Source organism: Colletotrichum fructicola (assembly GCF_000319635.2).
Source record: "Colletotrichum fructicola Nara gc5 chromosome Unknown KSG_Nara_v1_contig03, whole genome shotgun sequence".
Lineage (NCBI taxonomy): Eukaryota > Fungi > Ascomycota > Sordariomycetes > Glomerellales > Glomerellaceae > Colletotrichum > Colletotrichum fructicola.
The window spans coordinates 1,042,292-1,064,136 of NW_027094053.1; the positions used below are offsets into that span (position 1 = coordinate 1,042,292).

General features: G+C 52.5%; 7 protein-coding genes across 7 annotated transcripts; 5 read left to right on the top strand and 2 right to left on the bottom strand.

Moving 5' to 3' along the window:
- Positions 1-575: 575 nt before the first annotated feature.
- CGGC5_v005081 (UPF0619 GPI-anchored membrane protein) lies at positions 576-1,432 on the top strand (the record flags this gene model as incomplete). Its single annotated transcript, XM_032031813.1, has 3 exons — positions 576-853; positions 1,122-1,263; positions 1,415-1,432. 3 exons carry the CDS (start codon positions 576-578, stop codon positions 1,430-1,432), a joined length of 438 nt encoding a protein of 145 aa, XP_031893107.1.
- A 1,559-nt stretch (positions 1,433-2,991) lies between these two features.
- On the top strand, positions 2,992-4,223 carry CGGC5_v005082 (uncharacterized protein; the record flags this gene model as incomplete). Its single annotated transcript, XM_032031824.2, has 4 exons — positions 2,992-3,000; positions 3,085-3,835; positions 3,890-3,952; positions 4,009-4,223. 4 exons carry the CDS (start codon positions 2,992-2,994, stop codon positions 4,221-4,223), a joined length of 1,038 nt encoding a protein of 345 aa, XP_031893108.2.
- Positions 4,224-6,960: 2,737 nt separating this feature from the next.
- CGGC5_v005083 (uncharacterized protein) lies at positions 6,961-8,522 on the bottom strand (the record flags this gene model as incomplete). Its single annotated transcript, XM_032031835.1, has 8 exons — positions 6,961-7,311; positions 7,417-7,546; positions 7,603-7,668; positions 7,726-7,780; positions 7,838-7,974; positions 8,040-8,211; positions 8,280-8,307; positions 8,373-8,522. 8 exons carry the CDS (start codon positions 8,520-8,522, stop codon positions 6,961-6,963), a joined length of 1,089 nt encoding a protein of 362 aa, XP_031893109.1.
- A 1,210-nt stretch (positions 8,523-9,732) lies between these two features.
- oxd-3 (Phenylacetaldoxime dehydratase) lies at positions 9,733-10,818 on the top strand (the record flags this gene model as incomplete). Its single annotated transcript, XM_032031846.1, has 1 exon — positions 9,733-10,818. One exon carries the CDS (start codon positions 9,733-9,735, stop codon positions 10,816-10,818), a length of 1,086 nt encoding a protein of 361 aa, XP_031893099.1.
- Positions 10,819-11,685: 867 nt separating this feature from the next.
- On the bottom strand, positions 11,686-13,567 carry CGGC5_v005085 (uncharacterized protein; the record flags this gene model as incomplete). Its single annotated transcript, XM_032031858.2, has 4 exons — positions 11,686-12,750; positions 12,843-13,071; positions 13,140-13,191; positions 13,276-13,567. 4 exons carry the CDS (start codon positions 13,565-13,567, stop codon positions 11,686-11,688), a joined length of 1,638 nt encoding a protein of 545 aa, XP_031893101.2.
- A 1,318-nt stretch (positions 13,568-14,885) lies between these two features.
- On the top strand, positions 14,886-15,916 carry CGGC5_v005086 (Short-chain dehydrogenase TIC 32; the record flags this gene model as incomplete). Its single annotated transcript, XM_032031870.1, has 2 exons — positions 14,886-15,543; positions 15,606-15,916. 2 exons carry the CDS (start codon positions 14,886-14,888, stop codon positions 15,914-15,916), a joined length of 969 nt encoding a protein of 322 aa, XP_031893549.1.
- A 2,213-nt stretch (positions 15,917-18,129) lies between these two features.
- Positions 18,130-18,483, top strand: CGGC5_v005087 (uncharacterized protein; the record flags this gene model as incomplete). Its single annotated transcript, XM_032031892.1, has 1 exon — positions 18,130-18,483. One exon carries the CDS (start codon positions 18,130-18,132, stop codon positions 18,481-18,483), a length of 354 nt encoding a protein of 117 aa, XP_031893551.1.
- Between the last annotated feature and the right edge of the window lie 3,362 nt (positions 18,484-21,845).

Sequence of the window (21,845 nt, forward strand, 5' to 3'; positions counted from 1 at the left end):
TCGGGCAAACCCCCTTACATAGGGCCATTATGAAGTTTTGGAGGGGGCACCAGTTCGTGGGCACAAAGGCGCAGGACTCAGGGGCAGAGCCGAGAGAGGAATCGGCTCAGACTGTGCCGCATAGTGCTTAATTCTCTCGCTTAGATTGACGCTACGCCACGCGACCTTGCCAATTCAAGACATGCGATCCGTGTCATAATTGCTGTCTTGAGTCTTACGTCCGCTGTCGTTGAACCGCACATGGGCCCTTGAGGCCGTCCAAGTTAACAGGATTGCTAAAAGTAAAATACGAACTCCTCACACGATATCTTTCTCTGGGCTGACGGAGCCGAGAGTCGGTCCCCCGGGCGAGAGACTCCACTACTCCTGCGGCCCAGCAACTTGGCTGCCAGTCGCCAATTTGGCAATTTCCCATGGTTGAGCTCGACTCGAGGTGGACGCGCGAAAAAAGTGCACATAATGCTCGCGATGCCCCCCTAACTCAGACCTCGGACTTTCAGGATCTTTTTCGTTCCCTCAGCGATCCCAGTCACTCTTTTGTATCGTATTCCGGATCAGAAAACTCCACAGAAAACATGCGCTTCTCTGCTGCTCTCGCCCTCGCGGCCCCTCTGGCTGTCTCCGCCATCGAGTTCACCAGCCCGTCGCTCAACTCCACCGTCACCAAGGGCTCCAAGTACGAGCTGAGCTGGGACACCGTCGACACGGACCCTTCCGTCTTCAGCGTCTACCTCGTCAACTTCGTCAACTGGCCTCCTTCCTACACTCTGTTGGCCCAGAACATCGAGACCGCTTCCGGCGCCGCCTCCGTTGATGTCCCCTGCTCTGCCATCAACTCTGGTGGCTACCAATTGTGAGAACTCCCATTTTCCTTCTGTCTCGAGGCGTCGTTTCGAGGTTTGCTTTTCTTCAGCCCAGCCCCTGAAAGGGCTGATCCCCCCTCAGTCTGTTCTAAACAGGGGTACTCGACGAGTCAGGTGTCCGTCATCTTAAATGAAAAGCGGAGCACACACCACAACTCGACAAGGGCCTTGCCTCCACGGTTGGCTCTTCCGTCATTGGGCGGAGCACCAGATACAGAGAGATTGTTGGCTAACATCCTGTCCCTTCGCGAATCGCAGCAACGCCATCAACGGCACCAACGTCTATGTGATCTACGCGCAGACGCCCAAGTTCTCCATCTCCGGCGACGACTGCACCGACCCCACCCCGATCGGGGCCGAGCCATCCACCTGCGCGCCGCCGGCCACCGTCACTGTCACGGTGAGCAAGACCCTCTCCAGATCCAACTCCACCGCGACGGCGACGGGCGGCATTTCGGCGGCTCAGCAGGTCACTCCGACGCCCGCCGTCGTCACCCAAGTGACCACTGTTTACCAAGGCGTTTGTCCTGACACCATTGGCTGGTCTGCAGGCTACAATCACCCCGTAACTCTGACGAAGCCCCCTCGCGCCCCCAACTCGCCCGAGCCCACCGGCTCCTTCGGCGGCGCCGACGACAACGTGAAGACTGTCTACAGGACCACTTACCTGCCCCTCGAGCTGGCCCCGACCGCCTGCGGCTGCTAAGCACGCACACAGCTCACCGCAAACGAAAAGATTCATCGGAATCTTGACAGCGACAACGACGACGACAACGTCATCACGTAAACTGTGGCGAAACGAAGCGGAGGACCGGAGTGAAGGTTTGGGGGAAGACGGAGACTTGCTTATTTCTTATGTCGCGCCCTTTCTTTTAAGGCGGAAAACTTCTTGGATGGTGACGGTTTGGTGTAACTTTGAGCAGGAAGAGTCGAGAACGAAGCATGGTGCGTGGCGGGAGTGTGGCCGATCTCGAGATCACTTCAATACCCCCTGAAGCACTTCCTACAAACCTGGTGTCCCTCAATCTTCTGTGCGCGCGACTTGTATTCTTCGTAATGTCTGACGGCCTCACGACGAGAGAAAAAAGAGACGAAAGGAAGTTAAGCCTAATTGAATTCTGGAGGGGTATTATTGTAACCCTGCCCTACCCTTCGCAACAGCAAAAAACATGCCCATGGTCAATTGAACTTGTCTCGGAGAGTTGCACAAAACAACCGCCTACGGAATAAACACTAAGGCGACCCCCGGTAACCCAATAATAGCCCGCGCTGCCGCAGCTCCGCGACGCCAAGCCGTGCCGAGATGGTGGAGGCGGTAGCAAGTCAACTCCAGACGAGCCACTTGCGGCGCCGTCCGATGTTGGCCCAAACCAATCCAAATTCATGCGCACCGGGCTATTTTGCGAGCGTTGTTTATCCCCCCTCGGCTCCGCTGACGTGTGTTTTGCAGCCAACCTCTGTCGTTCTTAAACAATGGAACTTTTAGCGTGACTCTGCCCATCCGACCTGCTGGGTTTGGGGCGGATGAGGGGACCTTTTCAGGGCAAAGATGGTAGAAAGACTGCAAAGTCTAGATCTCGCAGGGCCCGAGCCCCGGGGCCGTCCTTGTTGTAGGAGGCTTCATGCGGCTCGCGATCTCCAATGTCACGCTCTCCGGGCCGGATTCACGTCCACGTCAGCCAGGGTGGTTGAGGGGGAGGAGGCAGCCGCAGAACATGTTCTCGCTGTCTTTTCTGACGACATCTGATTCTATATGCCGTTCCCCGAGTAATATGTGGGACTAACACGCCGGTTCCCTCTTTTTTTCCCCGGACTGTTCATCACTTCATCTCGTCTGTCGGCCCCGTCAACTTACCTCTTCTCGTCTCTCATTCTTTTATTGGCGGTACTGAAGCTTGAGGCTTCGTCGCTCGATTTTGCAGTTAGTTTTATTTTATTTTATCTTTCTTTCAATTTCTTCTTTGACGTTTCACTTCTTTGCTGCTGGGCGGCCCTTCTTGAACTTACAGTCACTTCTGGGATCTCATTCGTCCCGGCAATAATGCGTTTCTCACCTTTTGTTGCTATTGCCCTCTTGGCACTTGGCGAGGGGGGGCTTTGCGATGATCGCCAAGAAAGCCAGTTGAAGATGTTTGGTGTGAGTTACTACCATGTGCTACACACTACCAAGATCATCACCTATGTCTGTCCTATTCCAACTAACACTTCATCCTTCTGATAGGGTAGCGTTGCCGGCCGTGCAGCTGCTCTTGTAAGACCAAGCGTCGACAAGCCTTCAGTCACCAAGAGGCAAATCAGTTTCTCGGGCGGAGGGATCAACATCGGCGGGGCAGGAGGTCTTCAGCTCGGCGGCGGTGGCAAAGGAAAGGGCAATGGCCAGGGCGGAGCGGCGGCAAATCAGACGGCCAACGGCGGTGGAAACGGCGGTCTCTCTGTCGGAGGAGTCCAGCTCGGCGGCAAGAAAAATGCAGGCAGCACTGGTAACAGCGCCCTCGATGCCTTCCTGAACGCGGCCAATGGAAAGAAGAACGGTACCGCCAACGCTGGAGGTGCGGCTGGAGGCGCAGCTGGAGGTGCGGCCGGCGGCGAAGGGAAGGGCAAAGGAAAGGGCAAGGGAGAGGGTGGACCAGGAGCTAACCCAGGCGAGGCGGCAAAGGCTGAACAGGGCCTCGGTTCGAATCCTGGCGAGGCGGCCAAGCAACAGGAGGCTGCGAAGGAGGCACAGCGGAAGGGCAAGGGCAACGGCGCTGGGACCGGGGCCGCTCCGCCGGCTGGTGAGGGACAAGCTCAGCAGCCCGGACAGGCCGGTGAACCGGCGAAACCTGCCGGTGAGGGACAGGCTCCACCCGCACCGGGCGGCGAGGCGGCGAAGCCTGCTGGCGAAGGTGGCCAGCCGAAGGCAGTTCAAGAGTCGGAGCAGTTTAAGGACAATGCCGGCATCACCGTTGGAGCCGACGGCCAGGTCCAGAATGGTAGGAATGCTTCAACCGTCCTGGCTTGACTTACGACTAACATCATCAACTTAGTTGGCGGCAATCTTGGCATCACCAAAGGCAGCGATGGCAGCACCTCTGTTGGCGGAAAGTCAGGTATGATCTACCCTCGCCTTCAACCTTGAGAAGCGCCAACTGATGATGAATCTTAGGTATCAACATTAGCCCCGGGGGTGCTCAAAGACAAGGCAAAGGCAAGGGTAACGGACAGCAAGCCGCACCTGCCACGCCACCAGCTGAGGGACAGCCGGCTGCTCAGCCCGCCCCTGCCGAGCCTGCCGCCCAACCCGCAGCTCCTGCCCCGGCACCGGCACCGGAAGCGGCCCCACCTGCAGCTCCGGCTACTCCCCCGGCACCGGAGGCTTGAAACCCCTACACTCGTTTACGAGAACCTTGTTAATATAGTTATAATTCAACGAGTGTTCTCGATTGGTTCCAATCAAACCAAAGATGTTTTCTGTGCTTCGTGACGTAAACAGCTTGAACCATTGCTGGCAACAACACCTATCACAATTGACTCATCCCGACCACGCTGACGACTTCAGGTCCCCGTTTCAGAATGCAGACTGCTAGACTCGGTAACTGCTGTCTCTCTCCACCGCTTCATTTGATCGTACGAAGACGTTGTTGCCTCGCCATGTTTCATCTCGTCTTTGAATGAGACCCCAGGTGATCTTAGTGTCCGGAGATTCGCATCAAGTCGTGTCCAATCGAGACCGTTTCAATGTCTCAGAAAGCTTTGTCATTGCGCCAATGGTTTGTTTGGTCCCCATTGTCTACTATTCCGGAGGCGGTATACAAGACTTAGCGACTGGCCATATTCCGAAGCCATGAAGCAAACTATTTCCAAACAGCATTTGTGATTAATGTGAAGTCCATGCTACTTCTTATGAATGCAAATCATTTGGTAAGAACTCTTTAATCATAAGACCTCAAGCACAGTAAGAAATGAAGCGTGTACAGAAAGCTCAGCAGGAATCGAGCTTGATGAAGTTCACGGCTGAAGATGCGGCTGAACGTTGAAGATGGAAGGGCCGGCAGGCAGAAGAGAGACGGAGGGATCAGAATATCGCCAACGCTCTTTCTGGAGCTTTACCTGAGGCTCAAAATCATCCGTTTCGTCGCCGATATCTTCGACCAAATGGCGGGAAGCTATGAAGCCTGCAGCTTTCAATCGCCGTTTCCTTTACCCCGTCAACTGCGGCATGCTGCCAGTGCATAAATGAGCGCGGGCATAGCAAATCGATAGTCATTACAAGTGATCAACAGCGTTTTAAGCCAGCAAGAAGATCATCGACGCGGCACTTGGAGAAATTGTGACGATTCGCGGTGGCATCATGTGGAAGGCGATGGGACAGCCTGGAGACGGTCATATCGGCTGTCCGTGGGAATATGAATCTCGCATTCCTCAGCCTGAGAAGGAGAAGAAAATGATTGTGTCCTTTACAAGCGAGATCACAGACCCTACAACTTCACTGGCTTTGGCGAGAGTCGGTCACGTAGTTGTGTGTCCACGTCACGATGTTTTCACTTACCTCGGGCTGTTCAGTCGGCCGTTCTCCAACAACTCTGAACTTTAGTTGAGCCAGTGTCCCAACCAGACAACTTCGTCCGCCAATCATGTATCCAGTCTTCTTCTTTTGGGCATATCCAGCCTCTTTCTGACCCCTGACCTCCATTTCTCCATCGGCTTCACGAGTTCGCACGCAGTCGACGGCCACTCATCCGTGATCGGGCGTCTTCGATATGTGTCCATGGGTCGTTGGGCATTGTTGAAAGCGGCCGGTGCGCACTCTGGGCGTGATGATTCGTCAGATTTCGACATCGAGGCTTTTCTTTCTGTTGTCCAACATTTCGATTCTCTGACCGCTCATTGCTGATCACCGCTGCGTCTCCCAACTCCCCATTCTCAACGCGTTGAGGCCTAGCCACGGGAGGCCCCGTTGGTAACTGCATATGCAAAAGCTCCATAGATAGTCTCTCGAAGAACGGTCAAATTCCGCTGGCGCAAGTCCGAACGCATAGCGCCGACAAAGATCGACGTTTCCGAAGAGTGTTCTTGGTCCCTGAATCCGAGGACGTGGATGCCCGAGTTGCTAGAGCCTCGCGCTTGGCCAAATCGCGGATAGAGCGCCAACGGCCCCTGAGTGCTTGGTAAGAGGGCATCAGCACACATATGTAGGAGAACCAAGATGTCCCAACGGATGGTACTGACTCCAGCCATGTCTCAAATCCTTCCAAAAGGGAGCAAAAGCAGGATTCTGGCCCGCTTATCGAGCTAGGTGCGATTCAATAGACTTCCGAAAACTGCAAGACGCGCCTTCAACCATCGGAGAGCTGAACACTGAAAATTCGATATCGACAAGGGGAATTACTCGTGAACAGTACCCTGATGCCCAACGTGAAGCGCAAGAACCAAGTGAAGCCTGTGATGTGATCGTACAAGGACGAGGTGTTGTTGAGTCTCAGCCAATGAGAAGTGTTGCGGACCTGCGGAGTGGACCCCTCCGCAGTCCCACCGGTGGATATAGCGTATCTGCCGACCACGTCGTCGCTCCATCGCATTCTCTTTCGGTGTGGTTCTCAGTTCTCGCTTTCCTATCTTGTCTCTTCTCTCTTGCAGCATCGAGTGATGACCGGCATGGTTTCACTTCCATGTCCGGTATCATCTCCATCGGCCCCAATTGCGATGGTATGGAGTCCTCCGCGTGGTACGGAAAGGTCCATGGATTTCTGGCATCTGCTGGTTCAGAGATCCTACACGTGAATATCTTGACTCGCGGAAGGCTTTTTGTTATGCGGTAATTACATGATTGCAACTCCAGGTTTCGAGGCAGCGCGGAAGAACAATATCCAAACGAGATACACTCATCATCTCCAAACCGAACTAATGCACCGTTGCGATGTCATATATGAACTAGTATTATGAGCCAACAGCCTAGCTGGCGTGATTTTGGGTCGCTCTGCCACGACGGTGACAGCAGACCCGTTGAGCTAACTAACTAACTTCCATGCGTATCCAATCATCTATTTTACATTACACAGTTTACATCGTGTTACAACGCGTTGGGGTATTCTTTTCCTCCGTGTCCTCTCCGGTCGTCTCATCCAGAAACTTGGAAGGTCGTCTTGACATGGATACCGTTGGGACTGACCTCACGGTTGAGCTCCTCGTCCGAACGCTTCGCCGAGACAGCGACATCGTTCTGCGTCTTCATGATGCGCTCCTCGCTGTCGTTGTCAATTTCAGTCCACCCCAGACCCCGGCGGCCGTCTTTTGTAAGGCGGTCCAGGCGGTGGGTGCTCTCCTTCGCGCCAATCGTGACGATGTGGTTGGCGGACTCCTGGCCGCCCGTCTTCGAGCGGTTCTTGGAGGTGCGGGAGCGCACCGCTGAGGCGTTTTTGGCGATCCAGGGACCCAAGACTGGGGCGTTGACAGCTAGGATGCCGACGAACTGCCAGGGTGGAAAACGGGTTAGTTCGACGCGCATACAGAGTTTGCCGGGGTGCGGGAAAGGGGGGCTGGGGGAGATTGCGTGAGGTGCGTGGGCCACACTTACTGTTTCTCTGATTGACCAGATGGTGCCCAGGTTGATGGACTGTGCATCCTGCAGGCAAAGAATGCAGCGAAGCAGCGTGGCAATGATGATGAAGACACCAGTGCAGAGCCAGAGGGAGCAGATGATTTTGCTAGTTTGGTCAGTGAACTGCATTTGACGGAGGATTTTGCAGCGAAAAAAACTTACCGCGCCATTGGCATTTGAACAGACCACAATAGTGGCAATGGAATATACAAAATCATCATGTCCGTTCTAAGATGGGCTGTTAGTTTTGCTCAGTCGTGAAATCACTTCTCTTGGTGGACCTACGTGACGTTCGTGATTGCAAGAGCAATGTAGTTCGGAATGTTCAGTGCGCAAGCGTCTAGAGCAAAAACACAAATCAGACATGTCAAGCAACGAGAAAGGGGTCAAAACGCACCACCTGGGTAGGGATACACCTGCCAATTCGCATGGAACGGCTGGCATCTCGTCAAGATCACGATGATGGTGACGATATAGAGAACAACGCAGGTGCAAGCAGTGATGTAAACCATCCGTCTTTGCGTCAAGTTCAGCCTGTAGCAACCGTATTAATGAAAGAGTCCATCGCAAAGTTGCAACCTTGAGCGAGATTCTCTTACGTGAGTCTTCGGTACAAGAAGAGCATGCACGCCTTCAAGCACCAGATGAGGGTAACGTATAGAATCCATCCTGCCAGCAGGCATTTGGAACCAACGACTATTCTTTCGATTTGCTTGTCGGAGAGCGTCAAGGCGATCTCATCGGTCATTCCAGTGATGCTGCCATATTGTCCTGGACGAAACGATTGTTAGAGTTCAGACTAGACAGCAACTGTCAAGGGGAAGCGAGAGTGTTCTCACCGATCAACTCTAGCATCACCAATTCTCCCTGAACCCAAAAGTCAGTTTCAACCTCTCTTCAAAGCCCGATGCGGCCAGGGACCCTCCGCATACCGTCCAGAAGAACACTGCAATCAGTGCAAAATAGTCATCGCCCTCCCAATTGGTCCCGACAATAGTCGACCTGTAGACAATGCGAACGAGGAGCACGAGCAAGCCGATGGCATACTCGGTCCAAGCCTCGACCTGGAACGGTGTCGCCATGGTGGAATGGTGGTGGTGGTGGGGTGAGGATAGGCTATGCAGTTGCGGTGGTTTCTCGTCCGCAAGTTTGCCCCCTCTTCGCTCTTATGTGGCCGGCCTCCCTTTTTCTTTCACTGCAAAGCTTGTCGGGGCCCAAGCATGAATTATACAAAATTCTCCTCAACCCCAAATCGAGTCACGGACCTGGCAGCCTTGTCCGCCTAGACTGCCGAAATCAGAAATGTTCTTCAACCAGGGGTGCAGATTGACTACGCGTGGTGCCATTTGACGCCTTGAGTTGCATTCCGACAACCCGCTTTGAAAGGGGGAGGCCAATGGCCATATGGTGCCTGAATCGCGAAGGAGCCTTTCCGCGGTACTAGTGTCAGGTCTGCAATATAGATCAGCGAGTTTGTCCCAGAACCCGAGGCTGCAGAGACTGGGAAAGGCGTCCTGCTGCCCACTTGGGTGGTGGGGTTTTGTGTGTCTGGTGGAACATTAGTCGGCTGCGCACCGGTCCCTCATCCCTGCGAGGTCCCTTTTCGGGTGCTGCCCAAGACATGACGCGCAGTCTGTGTGGTTTTATGCGTCTGTCATCTGGTGAGGGCTGAAGCATCTCCCAGTCTGTTGTTATGGCTTACCGGTGCGGAGCTGTCATCCCGCAAGCCACTTTTCTAGCCTACCGTCAGTGCCCGCGGAACCCAACCCCAGAGTCCGGTATGTCTTATCATCCACGCGTACGCTAAAGAATAGCGCCCAACGGCTTCTTGGAAAGCCGTTTGCTCGAGATAAGACACTCATTACGGTCACAAAAGGAGACGGAAACTGGACGGATGTTCCGAGTATTTCATCACAGGATTCAGCCACTGTTCGAGACTACTTCAAAGTAGGAAGTAAGGTCCCGATCCAACGGGCAAGGATATGTCCAACATTGGTAAGTCCCCTGCCCAAACGTGCGATGCTTGCCTCCATGTTTGTCGGTCCATGTTTGTCCATGCTTTGTCTAAGATCCCTGCAACTGCAGAGCTGCAGAGATGGCGGCACGCGCGTGGATTCTGCCATCCTGTTCGACCGAGGAATATTAGCCAACTCTTGACGAGGGACCTGGTCTTGAGTTGTCGCCTTGGTCCTTGTACCTCCATGTAGCTTAAAAGCTTAGGCCCCCGAGCTCCTTTCTGACCCGGCAGGATTCATCATTACCCGCCACCAATCCCATATCACGTATTACAAGATGCTCGTCTCCGCCATCGCAGAGCACCTTCAGTGCCCCCGAAAGATCCCCGCCAAGACACCTACAGACTGGCAACCTCCTTTCCCAGCCTACAGCGCCGGCTTCCCCAAAGCCACAAAAGACCTCGTCTTTGCTGTCATCGGCGCCCAGTATGCTTCCGAAGATAAGGCAGATGGCGATGCCGTCGCACGGTTGACGCAGTTCACCACCTCCAAGGCCGTCGAGCCCGAGTCTCGTCCACAGTTCGCGGAGTGGGCTGCCGTCACCGATACCCACGGATACTACAACATTGCCCACCTGGCTTACTGGCCCAGCAAGGCGGCATACGAGAAGTGGTCTGTCGACTCCGGCTTCAAGACATGGTGGGACGAGCTTGATGCCCAAGCCGAGCGCCACGGCTGGTTCCTCGAGATGTTCCTCCCCACGATGGACCGTTTCGAGACGGTCTTCTCCAACAACGAGATCCCCGAGGGAGCGGCACACATGCGCGAACGTGTGATCGGGCCTATCAAGGAGCACGTATACTGGGGCAGCATGCGCGATAGAATGGCAGCAGCTCAGAACGACGAGCTTGTTGGAGAGAAGGTCGAGCGTGCCACGAATGGAACGACAAATGGCAACGGAGTCCCCAAGCCTCGAAGAGTCCAGGTTTCTGGCAAGAAGAACCTCGCCGTCATCCGATCCGGCCAGGATTGGTCTGGAACATTGCCCGAAGAGCGGGAGCTGTACCTGTCAACGATGCACCCCGTGCTCATCGAGGGCATGAACTTCCTTCGCGACCAAGGCGCTGAGGTCGGCTGCCACAGTTGCCGATTCATGGACCTCGTAGACCCCGCGACGGGTAAGGCCGACAAGGACCGCACTTTCGGATTGGCCTTCTTCGACGATCTTGCATCCCTCGAGGCCTGGGCGAAGGAACACCCGACACATCTGAAGATCTTCGGAGGCTTCTTGCAATATGCCAAGAAGTTGGAGAACAATGTTTCGCTTCGTCTGTTCCACGAAGTGTTGGTGTTGAAGCCGGAGCAGCAGCACTTCGAGTACGTCGGTTGCCACTCCGGTACTGGACTGCTTGCAATCGTATAATAGCCATCCAATACACAGAACTCTCACCGTAAAGCTTCGCTGCCATGAATTCAGTGATGACTGCTGAGGAATAGATCGCGATCAGCAGAGACAGGGTACGTATGATTGGCCGGATCGTCATCGAGCTAGAAATCGGATCGCAAGGACAACCCCTGGAGACATCAGAGACATTGCACGGGGAGTGACCCAGGCTCGGTCCGGTGACATGGGCCATGACTCAACCCAGCCCAAGTTGTCTTGCGGGGCTTTTGACTCCGCAACGTTGTGGGAAACTAGGGCCTTGCAGATTGCCAGCCCGGTTTCCTAGTACGAATATGCACATCATCCCAACCTGTCAGACAACACACATGAAGTTATCCTAGCAGTTGAATGAGACTGTGGCCTCCCACTTCAACATTTGCTGTTACTGTAAAAGTATTTCGGTCTACTGTGTTTGTGTAGCTGTTCTTCTATCGGATCGATGCTGATGCGCAACTGATCATGCTCAAGAACGTTTGAATATTGAAGCCTTCGTGTGCGAAGTTACTTACATACTGCCAACTGTGTTATTTTCTTGCAAGTCATCATAGGTATTGGTCTACCGCCATGCTAAAGACACTTTGTCAGTTAACTCAACAGACAACTGACATATAACATTACCTAGTCAAAACATATGGAAGAACAACAAACTCAGGATGAACTTGCTATTGAAACCTTACAAAGATCGTTTCGACGATATTCTAGAGTTACTAGACGGTCCGTACCAAAGGAATGCCAAAGTAGACAAGTCGATACTGTATATGAGATTGGATCCTATCAATTGCCCCAAATATGCAATCGTCTTTTCGTCTCGCCGGACAAGTCATACTCTGGAGTCAAGTACCTTCCTTAAGATGTCACCCGCTTGTTGACTGCATTCTCCCATATCCTCTGAGCCAGCCTCTCACCCGGACCCATTTCCGGCCATGCCACCAGCGCCAACACGTTTCTCGCGGTGTTCCATTCAGTAACCCCTGTCGCCCTACTCCATCGCCTCAGTCTTCTGGCCCACCACTCCGCTAGCATGGCATACAACTCGTCGTCATCGTCACAGAGCGGGCTGTACTCACGATACGCTCTGAGAATGACGTCCTGGTGGTATGGCTCGCTGCCCGGACCCCCAGGTTCCGGAGCCGGGAGGCCCGCCTTCTGAGCGCTCGCAATGGTGCAAGCGCCGACGACGACCTTCCATAGCCACAGCGCCTGACCGAGCCGAGTCCCTTCTGTGCAGTCGTTGATGTTGATCCGTGACCCTGCCATAGCGGTTTCGGCTGCAGCGACATCCTGCTGGATAGCGGGAATCATGTAGCATAAGGGGCCACCCCCAGTGCTGGGCCCGTACGTCCATGGTAGGCCAATTATGCAGTGTATGTAGGCACCTCCGGCAGCGACAGTGCTACCCCAAGGGATTTTGGTGTGAAAAGGCGAGGGAGTTTGGGGTGTCCGTGTGTCCGTCTGGCTCTCAGGGGTGGGCACAACAGGGGAGGACGTCGAGGTATAGCAACCGCCATGTGCGGTGGTCACCAAGCGCAAGTAATCCAACAGATCAGTGAGGTCAAAGTTTTCGCTAGAAATATCATAGCTTGCCATGAGAAAATAGGTGACCAGCCACAAGGCCAGTCGGCCGTCAGGCATTCTTTGCTCTATCTCTGTAGGAACATTGGGCTGCTGTCGTCTAGTCACTTCTTGCGGAAAAGGAGGCTGAAGCAAGTTCGAAGTCCCCGCAATCACGTCGCATGTGACAAGGGCCAGATAGAGTTGAACAGTGTCATCTGTGGAGCTCGCAAATACAGATGGTGAATCAGCCACACTCAAATTGGTCAAGCTTTTCTGTTGGAGAGCATGAAACCGGTCCTTGAGTATAGATAGACCAATGAGGTGGGCTCGCGCTGCGTCGTAATCGCCCATACTCATCTATATATCACCAAATAAGATCAATTTGTTAGTTATATGTGACTGAAGATCCTCAGAAGACCTCGACTAGAGGACGAGCTTTGTAGCCTTACCTCTATGAGAGCGATGGTGCCCACGATGTTCAGGTAAGTCCTGAACTTGCTGGGGTCATTATGGTCAGCCCCTCCAAGATACGAGTTGATGGAACGAATCCAATTGATCTTGTGCATGTAGTATGTCGAAGCAAATTTTCCGAAGTTGCCGTTATTCCAGTAGTAATGCAGACCGGCTAGTAACAAAATACCATGAAAAGAATCTGGATTGCTGGCCACCTTGCCGACGCTGCAACTTAGTATTTATTAGCCAAAAAGGTCGAAGTAATCGAGCGGAAAGGAAAACATTTGACTTACGTCTGTTTTTGCTTGAAGGTATCTCCATCTTTCGGGGAGTTGACGTCCAGGACTAACCGGAAGGCGGACGTCAGGCTCGATCAGGCTTGCAAAGTATGGAGACCTCCTCCATGGTACAGGAGGCAACTAGACTCACAGTATCGGAACAGCTCATGGGACTTGGACGACATGTATAGCGGCATGCTATCAAATGGGTCCACGGTCCTGGGGTCTTTGGGAAGCTGCCAGACGGCATTCCGTCCACCCCTCCCTATAAAGTTGGGACGAGACCCGTTCAAAATGCTACCATCACCGTTTTCGCTTATCCATCGCTCGAGAGGGGGGTAGGCGCACGACGTGCCAGTAACCAGACATTTTGTGCTGTCAGAAAGGTCAGAGAAGATTCGCTCGTTTTTGCTCGCTATGAAAAAGATCCTCCACGTGGCCATCTTTGCAAGCGGCTTATAGGCCTGGCAACACTGGGCAAGGTCATCCGATTCTCATGCACTCGGCGTATATCTGATCTAAAGGGGCAAGGGTCTTAATGGCTGTCTTGGCAATATCATCTGATTCCCATGCACGGCACGTCTACACGGCCCAAATGAGCAAGATCATAGTAGCTACATGGATTCGGTATGGTAGAATGGGAGAAAGTCAGAGAAGTACCCATGCAACTTACCATGTCGGTTGCTTCTCATCGCATCGGACATGTCTCTTTTTGCAGGCACCGCACCCAGTTCGACTGCGTATGTGGTGCTGCCTTCGTCGTGACGACGTCTTGGGCGCGTGCATACTCAGGTCGCATAAGCACGTCGCGTAATGCTTGCGACGAGCGTTTAGGATAGTACACCAGTATCAATTTACTTGCTGAGTACTCTAAGAACGCAAGTGAAGTCGCGAAGGGGTTCAACGCTGTTAGGTTTAAGGGTTAGTCAATCTCCCCGCTGTTTAACGCGCGACGATGCTTACCAACCTAAGTTTGGAGACGAGTCTCGGCGCTCAAATACCTAGAAGATGTTCTTCCGAGTTTTTCGTGCTACCTCAATGATTAATCACATGGTTATCCCGCTTAAATCGAGGGAATATGACGGCCCAATGAGACATGTGGGATGTATTATCAATACTTGCATCCGTCCCACCATGCACCATCAGCACTAAGCCCGAGAGAGCGTGTTTGACGCGGGTTGCATGATGCATCCTGCCCCAGAGCGGACTTAGTGGGCTTTTTACTACGAGGCGGCGAATAGCCATTCAACCATTTTCCCATAATACTTTAGTGATAAGAATTGTACTAGTCTTGAGAGAAGGCTTTTCTGCAAATGCTGTTGCCTGCCGTATCGCGGAGCTTAGCAAATACTCGGGTTTACGACAATTACCTTGATGCGCATGAACAAATTAGGGTATGTCGGGTTCTCCACGGTACATCGCTGGCACAACTTCGCTTCTGCAGCCCAGAAGAGGCTCATCTGCGTGCCTCAAAGTTAAGCTAGTTCAAAAACGGATTGTTATACGCAGCACTTGCTACTTGGAACATTTGAGCTCGGCATCTTGGGATAAAGTAACACTGTTGAAAATGAGACGAAATGTCTATAAAAGAAGGGGACTTTCCAGTCCGCAAACCAACATGAAGATATCTAGCACTCTCATCACATCATATCCAGTATCTCTCCCAGAAACCAAAGTTTTTCCCGGTTCAAAACCTTATTGTCGTTCCAATCCATTTTTACAAGGTATCAATCTCAACAGAGATCTGAAACACCTCTCAGAATGGCCTCCTTCGGCTTCGACACTACCGCGGAAGAAGTTGTCTCAACCTTCGCTTCCAATGTCAAAGGCCGCACATTTCTCATCACTGGTGCTAGCGCCAACGGGTTGGGTGCCTATATGGCCACTTCTCTTGCCAAGGCGTCGCCCGCGGCATTCATCCTTGCTGGTCGCTCCGAAGCCAAGGTGGCGCCTGTCATCAAGGAGATCGCCGCCATCGATCCGTCTATCCGTGCCACCTTCATTGCTGTTGAGCTCACCGACCAGAACAGCGTTCGAGCTGCAGCTGCAAACATCCTCGCAGACTCCAAGACCTCCAAGATTGACGTTTTGATCAACTGCGCCGGTATCATGTACGTCAAGGAGTTCACGACCGATGCCGAGGGGAACGAGTTGCAATTCAGTGCCAACCATATCGGACACTTCCTGCTCACGAACTTGCTGATGCCTAAGATTCTTGCTGCTGGTGATGATGCCCGCATCATTAACGTCTCGAGCCACGGACATCAGCTCTCCGATGTGTGGTGGAGCGACCCGACCTTCAACAAGGGCAAAGACTACCACGGATGGAGTGGCTACGGACAATCCAAGACCGCAAACATCTTGTTCAGTGTCGAGTTGGCTCGCAGATTGGAAGATCGCGGAATTATATCCCTGTCCGGTGAGTAAAACCTACCCAATCTCAAACTGCGAGAAAGCAGGGACCGCCTAACACAAGGTCAGTCCACCCCGGAAGCATTGGAGGCACTGGTCTCTTTAATCATGTTTCCATGACAGAGCTCGATAAGGGCGACGAGATCTCGCGAAAGAACACCGGATTGCCTTTCGCGATCGACATGCCATTTAAGACCGCGACTCAAGGGTGCTCGTCTATATTGGCGGCCGCGCTGGATCCCGAGCTTGCGGCTCATAGCGGCTCATATATTCAGAACTGCCAGGTCGGAACGCCTCGACAGTATGCACTTGATGGCGAAAATGCGAAAAAGCTGTGGGCCATGAGCGAGGATTTGGTACACCAGAATTTTGACCTGTGAATGTTGAGGGTCAAGTTCAGGCGACGGAGGCCGTAAGCTTACTTTTCCTATGGAAATCATGATTCTTATGTTAGTCTGGGCTAGGTAGTCGCAGTTGCAATGGATGTTTTCTATCGTCTCGAGTGCAGTGCAAAAGATCAAGTAATGAATACATTGGCTTATTGCTCTGTTAGGGTATTTTGTGACTCAATTTGAATTTCCAATCCCAGACCTGATGCATGCTCGATGTTCAAAAGCTCCAATCATTTTGAGCTGTCAAATGACTGGTGAATAAGAGAATAAGAGAAAACTTTGATGTAAACTTTCACACAACCTACCCGGATGAATGCCCCACTCTTGAAGGAACTCGCCCACAACCCGGAATAGCCTCAGACAACAACTCCTTCTATCACGCCTGATGCGTGTGCAAGTGAGAAGCTCTTCGAGATGAAAGAGAATAAGTATGGAAGGTGTATTCAATATACGTTATGTCTTCTCTCATATCTAAGAAAAGAAATACTGATAACTATATGGAAATGGGGCTGAGATTATTCAACTGGGTCCATCTGCCGCGTTTGCATCCACCCGACACCGCCAGGTCCACATCGTGAGCTCCATATTCCCAAAATTCCCTCAGCCCGCCAAGTCAAATCAGACACAACATCTCAACATCCCCGATGGCACAATTGGCTAGCGCGTCAGACTGTTAATCTGGAGGTTGGTGGTTCGAGCCCACCTCGGGGAGATTCAGTGGTTAGATCCCACGCATGAGTTGATGATTTCTTTTGCTTTTTGGGCCCATTAACATCGGGTGGAATATTTTGCCATTATGGCCCATGTATCGAATGGTACGGAATGTTCCATGTCTCGAAACAAGTCGCTAGTATGTGTAGACTATTAGCGGAGGTCTAGATTGACTCTGATGGGTGATGGTGCTCGCTAGTCCTCCGTGGTAATGATGGCGGCCGTTTTAGCCCCGCGATTCAATGAGCTTCTCACAGATAAGCATCTAATTAGCACCTCTTTGGCTTTCAAATTTAATTGGACTTTGAAGTTCTCTGCGGATGTGATTACGGCGGCGGCGACTATAAGGGTATCAACTTACCGACATTCGAGGCCTGCGTCAAGGCCTGCGATGCCGAACAAGCCTTTATTGCTGTAGCCTATGTCTACGACCAGCATAAATGCTACCTGGAAGACGTGCAGACACCCGCCACAGCTTTCGCATGGGAGAACTCAGCACGCACTTGCGCCGGTGGTGCCTCCAATGATGCGACCTACACCAGTGCTAACGTCGACTTCAACTTCTGCACAGACTCAAAAGTCAATATCACTAGCAGGGCTCACTTCTCCTAAAGTAATACCAACACTTCTATCAACATCCTCCAGAGCAGGTTAACAAACCAGAGAAATTAGCAGCCATCTATAGAGTTCACCTTCCCTTCCTTCAAGCAGGGCTCAGCAGTCAGTCTCAAACCATACATAAGATAGATCATTAAGATCAAAGTCAAAATCTACAGCATAGTCCACATTAACCCCTTCATCACCTCACAGACCATCACCAGTATCAACTCTTCATACTCTTTCACAGCAACAAGCGGTTACCTAACTAACAACCTCTTAGTCGACAACTTCATCTACAGCACCAACACTATCAGTTTTAGCAACAGTAACTCTACCATACTTAATAGCAGTCAGGCAGGCAGCACTAAGCGGTGCCTACCAGTACTAGGCATTACCCCCTCACCAGAAGAAATAGCATCGCTAAGGAACGTTAGCTAGAATTTCTACACCAAGCACATCAAGTACAGGCCTCCTTCAACTTAGACGTACATCACACCAACACTTACACAATAACCACAACTACGACGTCGGGGGTAGTCACTGCCACCGGGACCATCACGAAAAATGCACAGGGTCCCCTCCCGACATACACTCACATGATCTCATCCACACGCTGCATGGGATTCGCAACGGCTACAGTGGCAGGCACTGTCGCTACAGAGACGGTTTGCCCGCCCTCGCCTGTGAACACATGCTTCAGGATCAAGGTCCACAGTTGTCCCTGGGTAGAAGACAAATATATCCGCTACCATCAATACGGCTCTTTCCAGTCGGAGTCCTGGTACGGCACCGATTACGTCTTCTACCTCACCACCGAGGATCAGCTCACGGGATACATCCCCGGGGGCCCATCGCTGGTTATCGGAACCTCGAATCCGTAAATCAGCGACATGTATTGGGGCGAGGTGAACATGAAACCCATGGACCAGTCTTTCAACGGCTACACTTTGGCCAAAAGTGCCAAGGACACTGACCCGTGCTCGAAGGAGCTCACCTGCTCCAGCATCGACGCGGGAGGAGTGGAAAGATTTGGGATGTCGCTACAGGTTCCCGACTTCCAGGCCAACTCATACTATAGGGACGATGGAAGAAGCAGCAACTCTTTCCGTCCTGCGTGGTATAAGCTGCCGGACACGAGTTGGTACAGGTGGCTTCCGATCACGATGACTTATGAGGATATGCGAATGTCCTTGCTAAGCTCTGCTTTGATGGAATGCGAAAAGACTTTGAATCTTGGCGTCTGATCTTTCTTTAACGTCATGTCGCGCATACTATTTATTGAACACCTTGTAATAACTCATTAGTAACTAATTCTTTAACCTCACAATGAGATGTTCGATATACGAGTTCTGCCACCAAGCTCAAGTGAGTGGATGCTCAAATGTCTTTTGTACCTTAGTCTTAAGGGCTGGGCCATAGAGCTTTCTACGGCATCTCATCTAGTGACTAATGCGAAGCGTGGAACAAACATGGAATTCATCCAGTCACCTCATGACTGACCTATGATTATCTACAGGTCCATTTATGAAGGCTTTTGCTATTTGGACGGATAGTGAAAATACCACAGCAGTAAAAAGTACGGAGAAGACGACGAAGAGGACGACGGAAATGACAGCAACACCAGCAACAAGGGACTCACAGAGGGAGTGGTCTTTTGTTATAGCAGGAAGTGATCTGCCCGTTTAGTTAGAAGTGTCCCCGCGGATATCAAAACTCGTCACAAAACCCATCTCTCACATCCTGTAGGCTCCAATCCAAGCGACTGACAGGCTAAGATAATACTCCATCTCGACGGGCTCAAATATCGTTTTTTCCCTCATTGCAACATTGAAGGTAGCATTGGTGTCCCCAGAAGTAATACATCTATCGCATGTTGTATCAAACATATAAGCCAGTTTCAACGAACGAAGCTTTCCCAGAACCACGGTATCCATAGGCAGTATCTCCAATGAAGCCTCAGTCGTCTCCATCTACAGGCACTCTGTTTCACTAGCGCAAAGTGTAATTCCCGTAGTGAAGTTCTCCGATCCTTCCATGCCAATACTAGACGACCCTTGATTCGGTCTTGGCCCAAAGACCCCCATTCCAATACTGCTCCTGGCCTGAGTAACTTTCTGGCTCCCTTGTCCTTCCTCGGCTACCTACGGAGCTATGCCGGGTGGCTTTTGCGAAGGCAAGTCCCATCGTATCTGCGAACGCGTGGAGCCTGCAGTAGCGACACCTGCCCATGGATGAGAATCCCTACAAGCGCGTGATGAACGTGTCACTTCTTCAGAATGTTGCAGCTCTTCGTGGTATGATTCAATCATGAGTGAGGCGATCTTTGAACAAACTTCTCACGAAGGATGAGACATAGACTGAGCTCGTCGTTAGCGGCCGTTCTTAGCCAGGCAGCCACTTTCATAACGGAGCGCCACGCATACTAAAGGGTAGCTAGGAGCTGTATTTGCGGATGCGCAGACTTAAGAGACCGTCTCAAACGCCCCCAAAGTCAGGGTGTGTTATGTGACCAGGGAGTGTAAGAGAAGCCTGCCAGCGACAGGCCAACAGAGTCTAGACTATTGAAAGTCAGTTAACGTTGAGTAAAGTATTGTGAGCGGTTCAGGGGCGAAGACATCAAGACATCCTCGTGACAGCAAAGTGAGATGAGCTCTCATCGACCCCTTCGAAGCTTCATGGGCGAGAGTCATGAATCATGATGTAACGTCGGAAACATACATGTCTCCCGAGTCTGTCGTTAGCTTAGGCAAGCTCTTCATGGTCGGACCCGAAGTTCTCCCTTGAGACATCGTCCACGGGCCCATGGAAAAACCGCTCGATTACGCAAGGCATACGCGACGGCTCTTGACTACTGGATTGGGAACGAGAAAACTTCACCGGGACGGAGCTACTTTCCGATGACACTGAAAGCACCATGTCTCCGTGTTTGTTGGAACCAGTGGCCTGTCTGCATGCAAGCCAACCCAGGAAATTGGGAATGAATCCATTTCTGCACCAAGGACCCTGGACTCAACGGTCTGGACAACTTCATAGGACGACACACGACGGGCAGCAAGATGCTTCCATGCCGTCGGCGGACGCCCGACTCCTCACCTGCAACCTGGGACTCCCCATCGGCCGGGGCTCACCACTGTTTCTCCGCCGGACATGGTGATGTTATTCGTCGCCGCTCGATCGCCCCTTCTGGCGCCAACAACCTCATCCAGACCTCCGGACCAATATCCCAGGTTTCTGAAGGGCAAGCAACATCGGTACCATGGACGAGCAAAACTCTATGAAGAGCCCATGGCTTGCGTTGTATCGACAGGGCTATAGCATCTGGCCCCCATGCTGTCACTTCTCACTCGTCGACGCAGCCCTGATGGGTCCTCCGCGCCCTCCCCTGCGCAGCTTGGGGACCCTGGGAGGGGTGGTGGTCATCAAAAATCTTCAACACGGCACCCCCCGCTCGCTCGCCTACGACTCCACCGGAGGAAAGATTCCCAGAGATTTCCAAGGCTCGAGGGGAGGAATCTGGCCCCCTTCGCTTCGCGTCGCTTGCGTCGCTTGCCTCAGGGGCCGTCAGGCAGTCGAGGCGCGCGAGATGATGGTTCTGCTTGGCGATAGGGTAGATAGGGCGGCGGAGGGACTCCGACCAAGTGGAAATGTGCGCGGCTGCGTCGTGACTCTTTTGTCATTTTCGTATCTGGATCTAATCTGAAGACGGGAGACACGTTGAATGAACGGTGTGAATAGCATTGCACTGCGTCCGTAACGAACTTGCATTACGGCACCTTGGCTGGCTCCTCGTGTCGGCAGATGCGAGTTTCGGTGCGGCGTGATTTATGCATTGCATCTGCAACCCAGAACACATGGAAAATAATAAGGCACGCAAGAGTATGCGCGCATCGCTCGCATCCGCCGCACCATTCGCTGGAATGTCCAGGCGATCGGTGTCGTTGAGGGGGTCAGATCCAGGGGCGGGCACCATCAGTTTCGTAATCAGAACGTCAGTGGTCGGGGCATTTCCCATAGACGGGTTCGATCTGATGGTTTGCTTGTCAAATGAAAACAGTCAGAACCTTGAACTAACGGTGGGCGTGAAGCTCTACCGTAGCTCTGATGGAACGATCAATCGAGACCAAGAGAAAAGGACCGACAAGTGCCGCCGCCGCCAACGTTACGTTCCATCCCGAGGCTTCGACGGGAAAATTAAGTAGGAAAAAAAGTTCTTACGACAACCGTTTTGCTGCTGCGCCGTACGCTATTACGACCCAGGAACGGTTTCGGGCGGGATTTCCCTCGTTTACATGACACGGAAACCGGACGCCTTACCAGATTCGTGGCGGCGATGCGAGAGGGAAATCACCGAGAAGAACCGGCGTGGGATGCAGCTAACGTAGGCTGGAAGGTGTGCGTCGCTGCGCCGTTGCGCTGCATCGGCCCATAAACAGGGGGTGCTTTCTTGGGATGGCTGACCGGTAGGGACTGCGGGAGAGAGAAAAAAGTCTGATCTGCGGCCGATGGTACTCTCTTCGGCGCATCTTTCCTCGCGCGATCGAATCGAGAGGGAGTTCTGGCATGCTCACAGTGAGTTCATGTTTGAGGGGGCCCGGATCAATCTCGG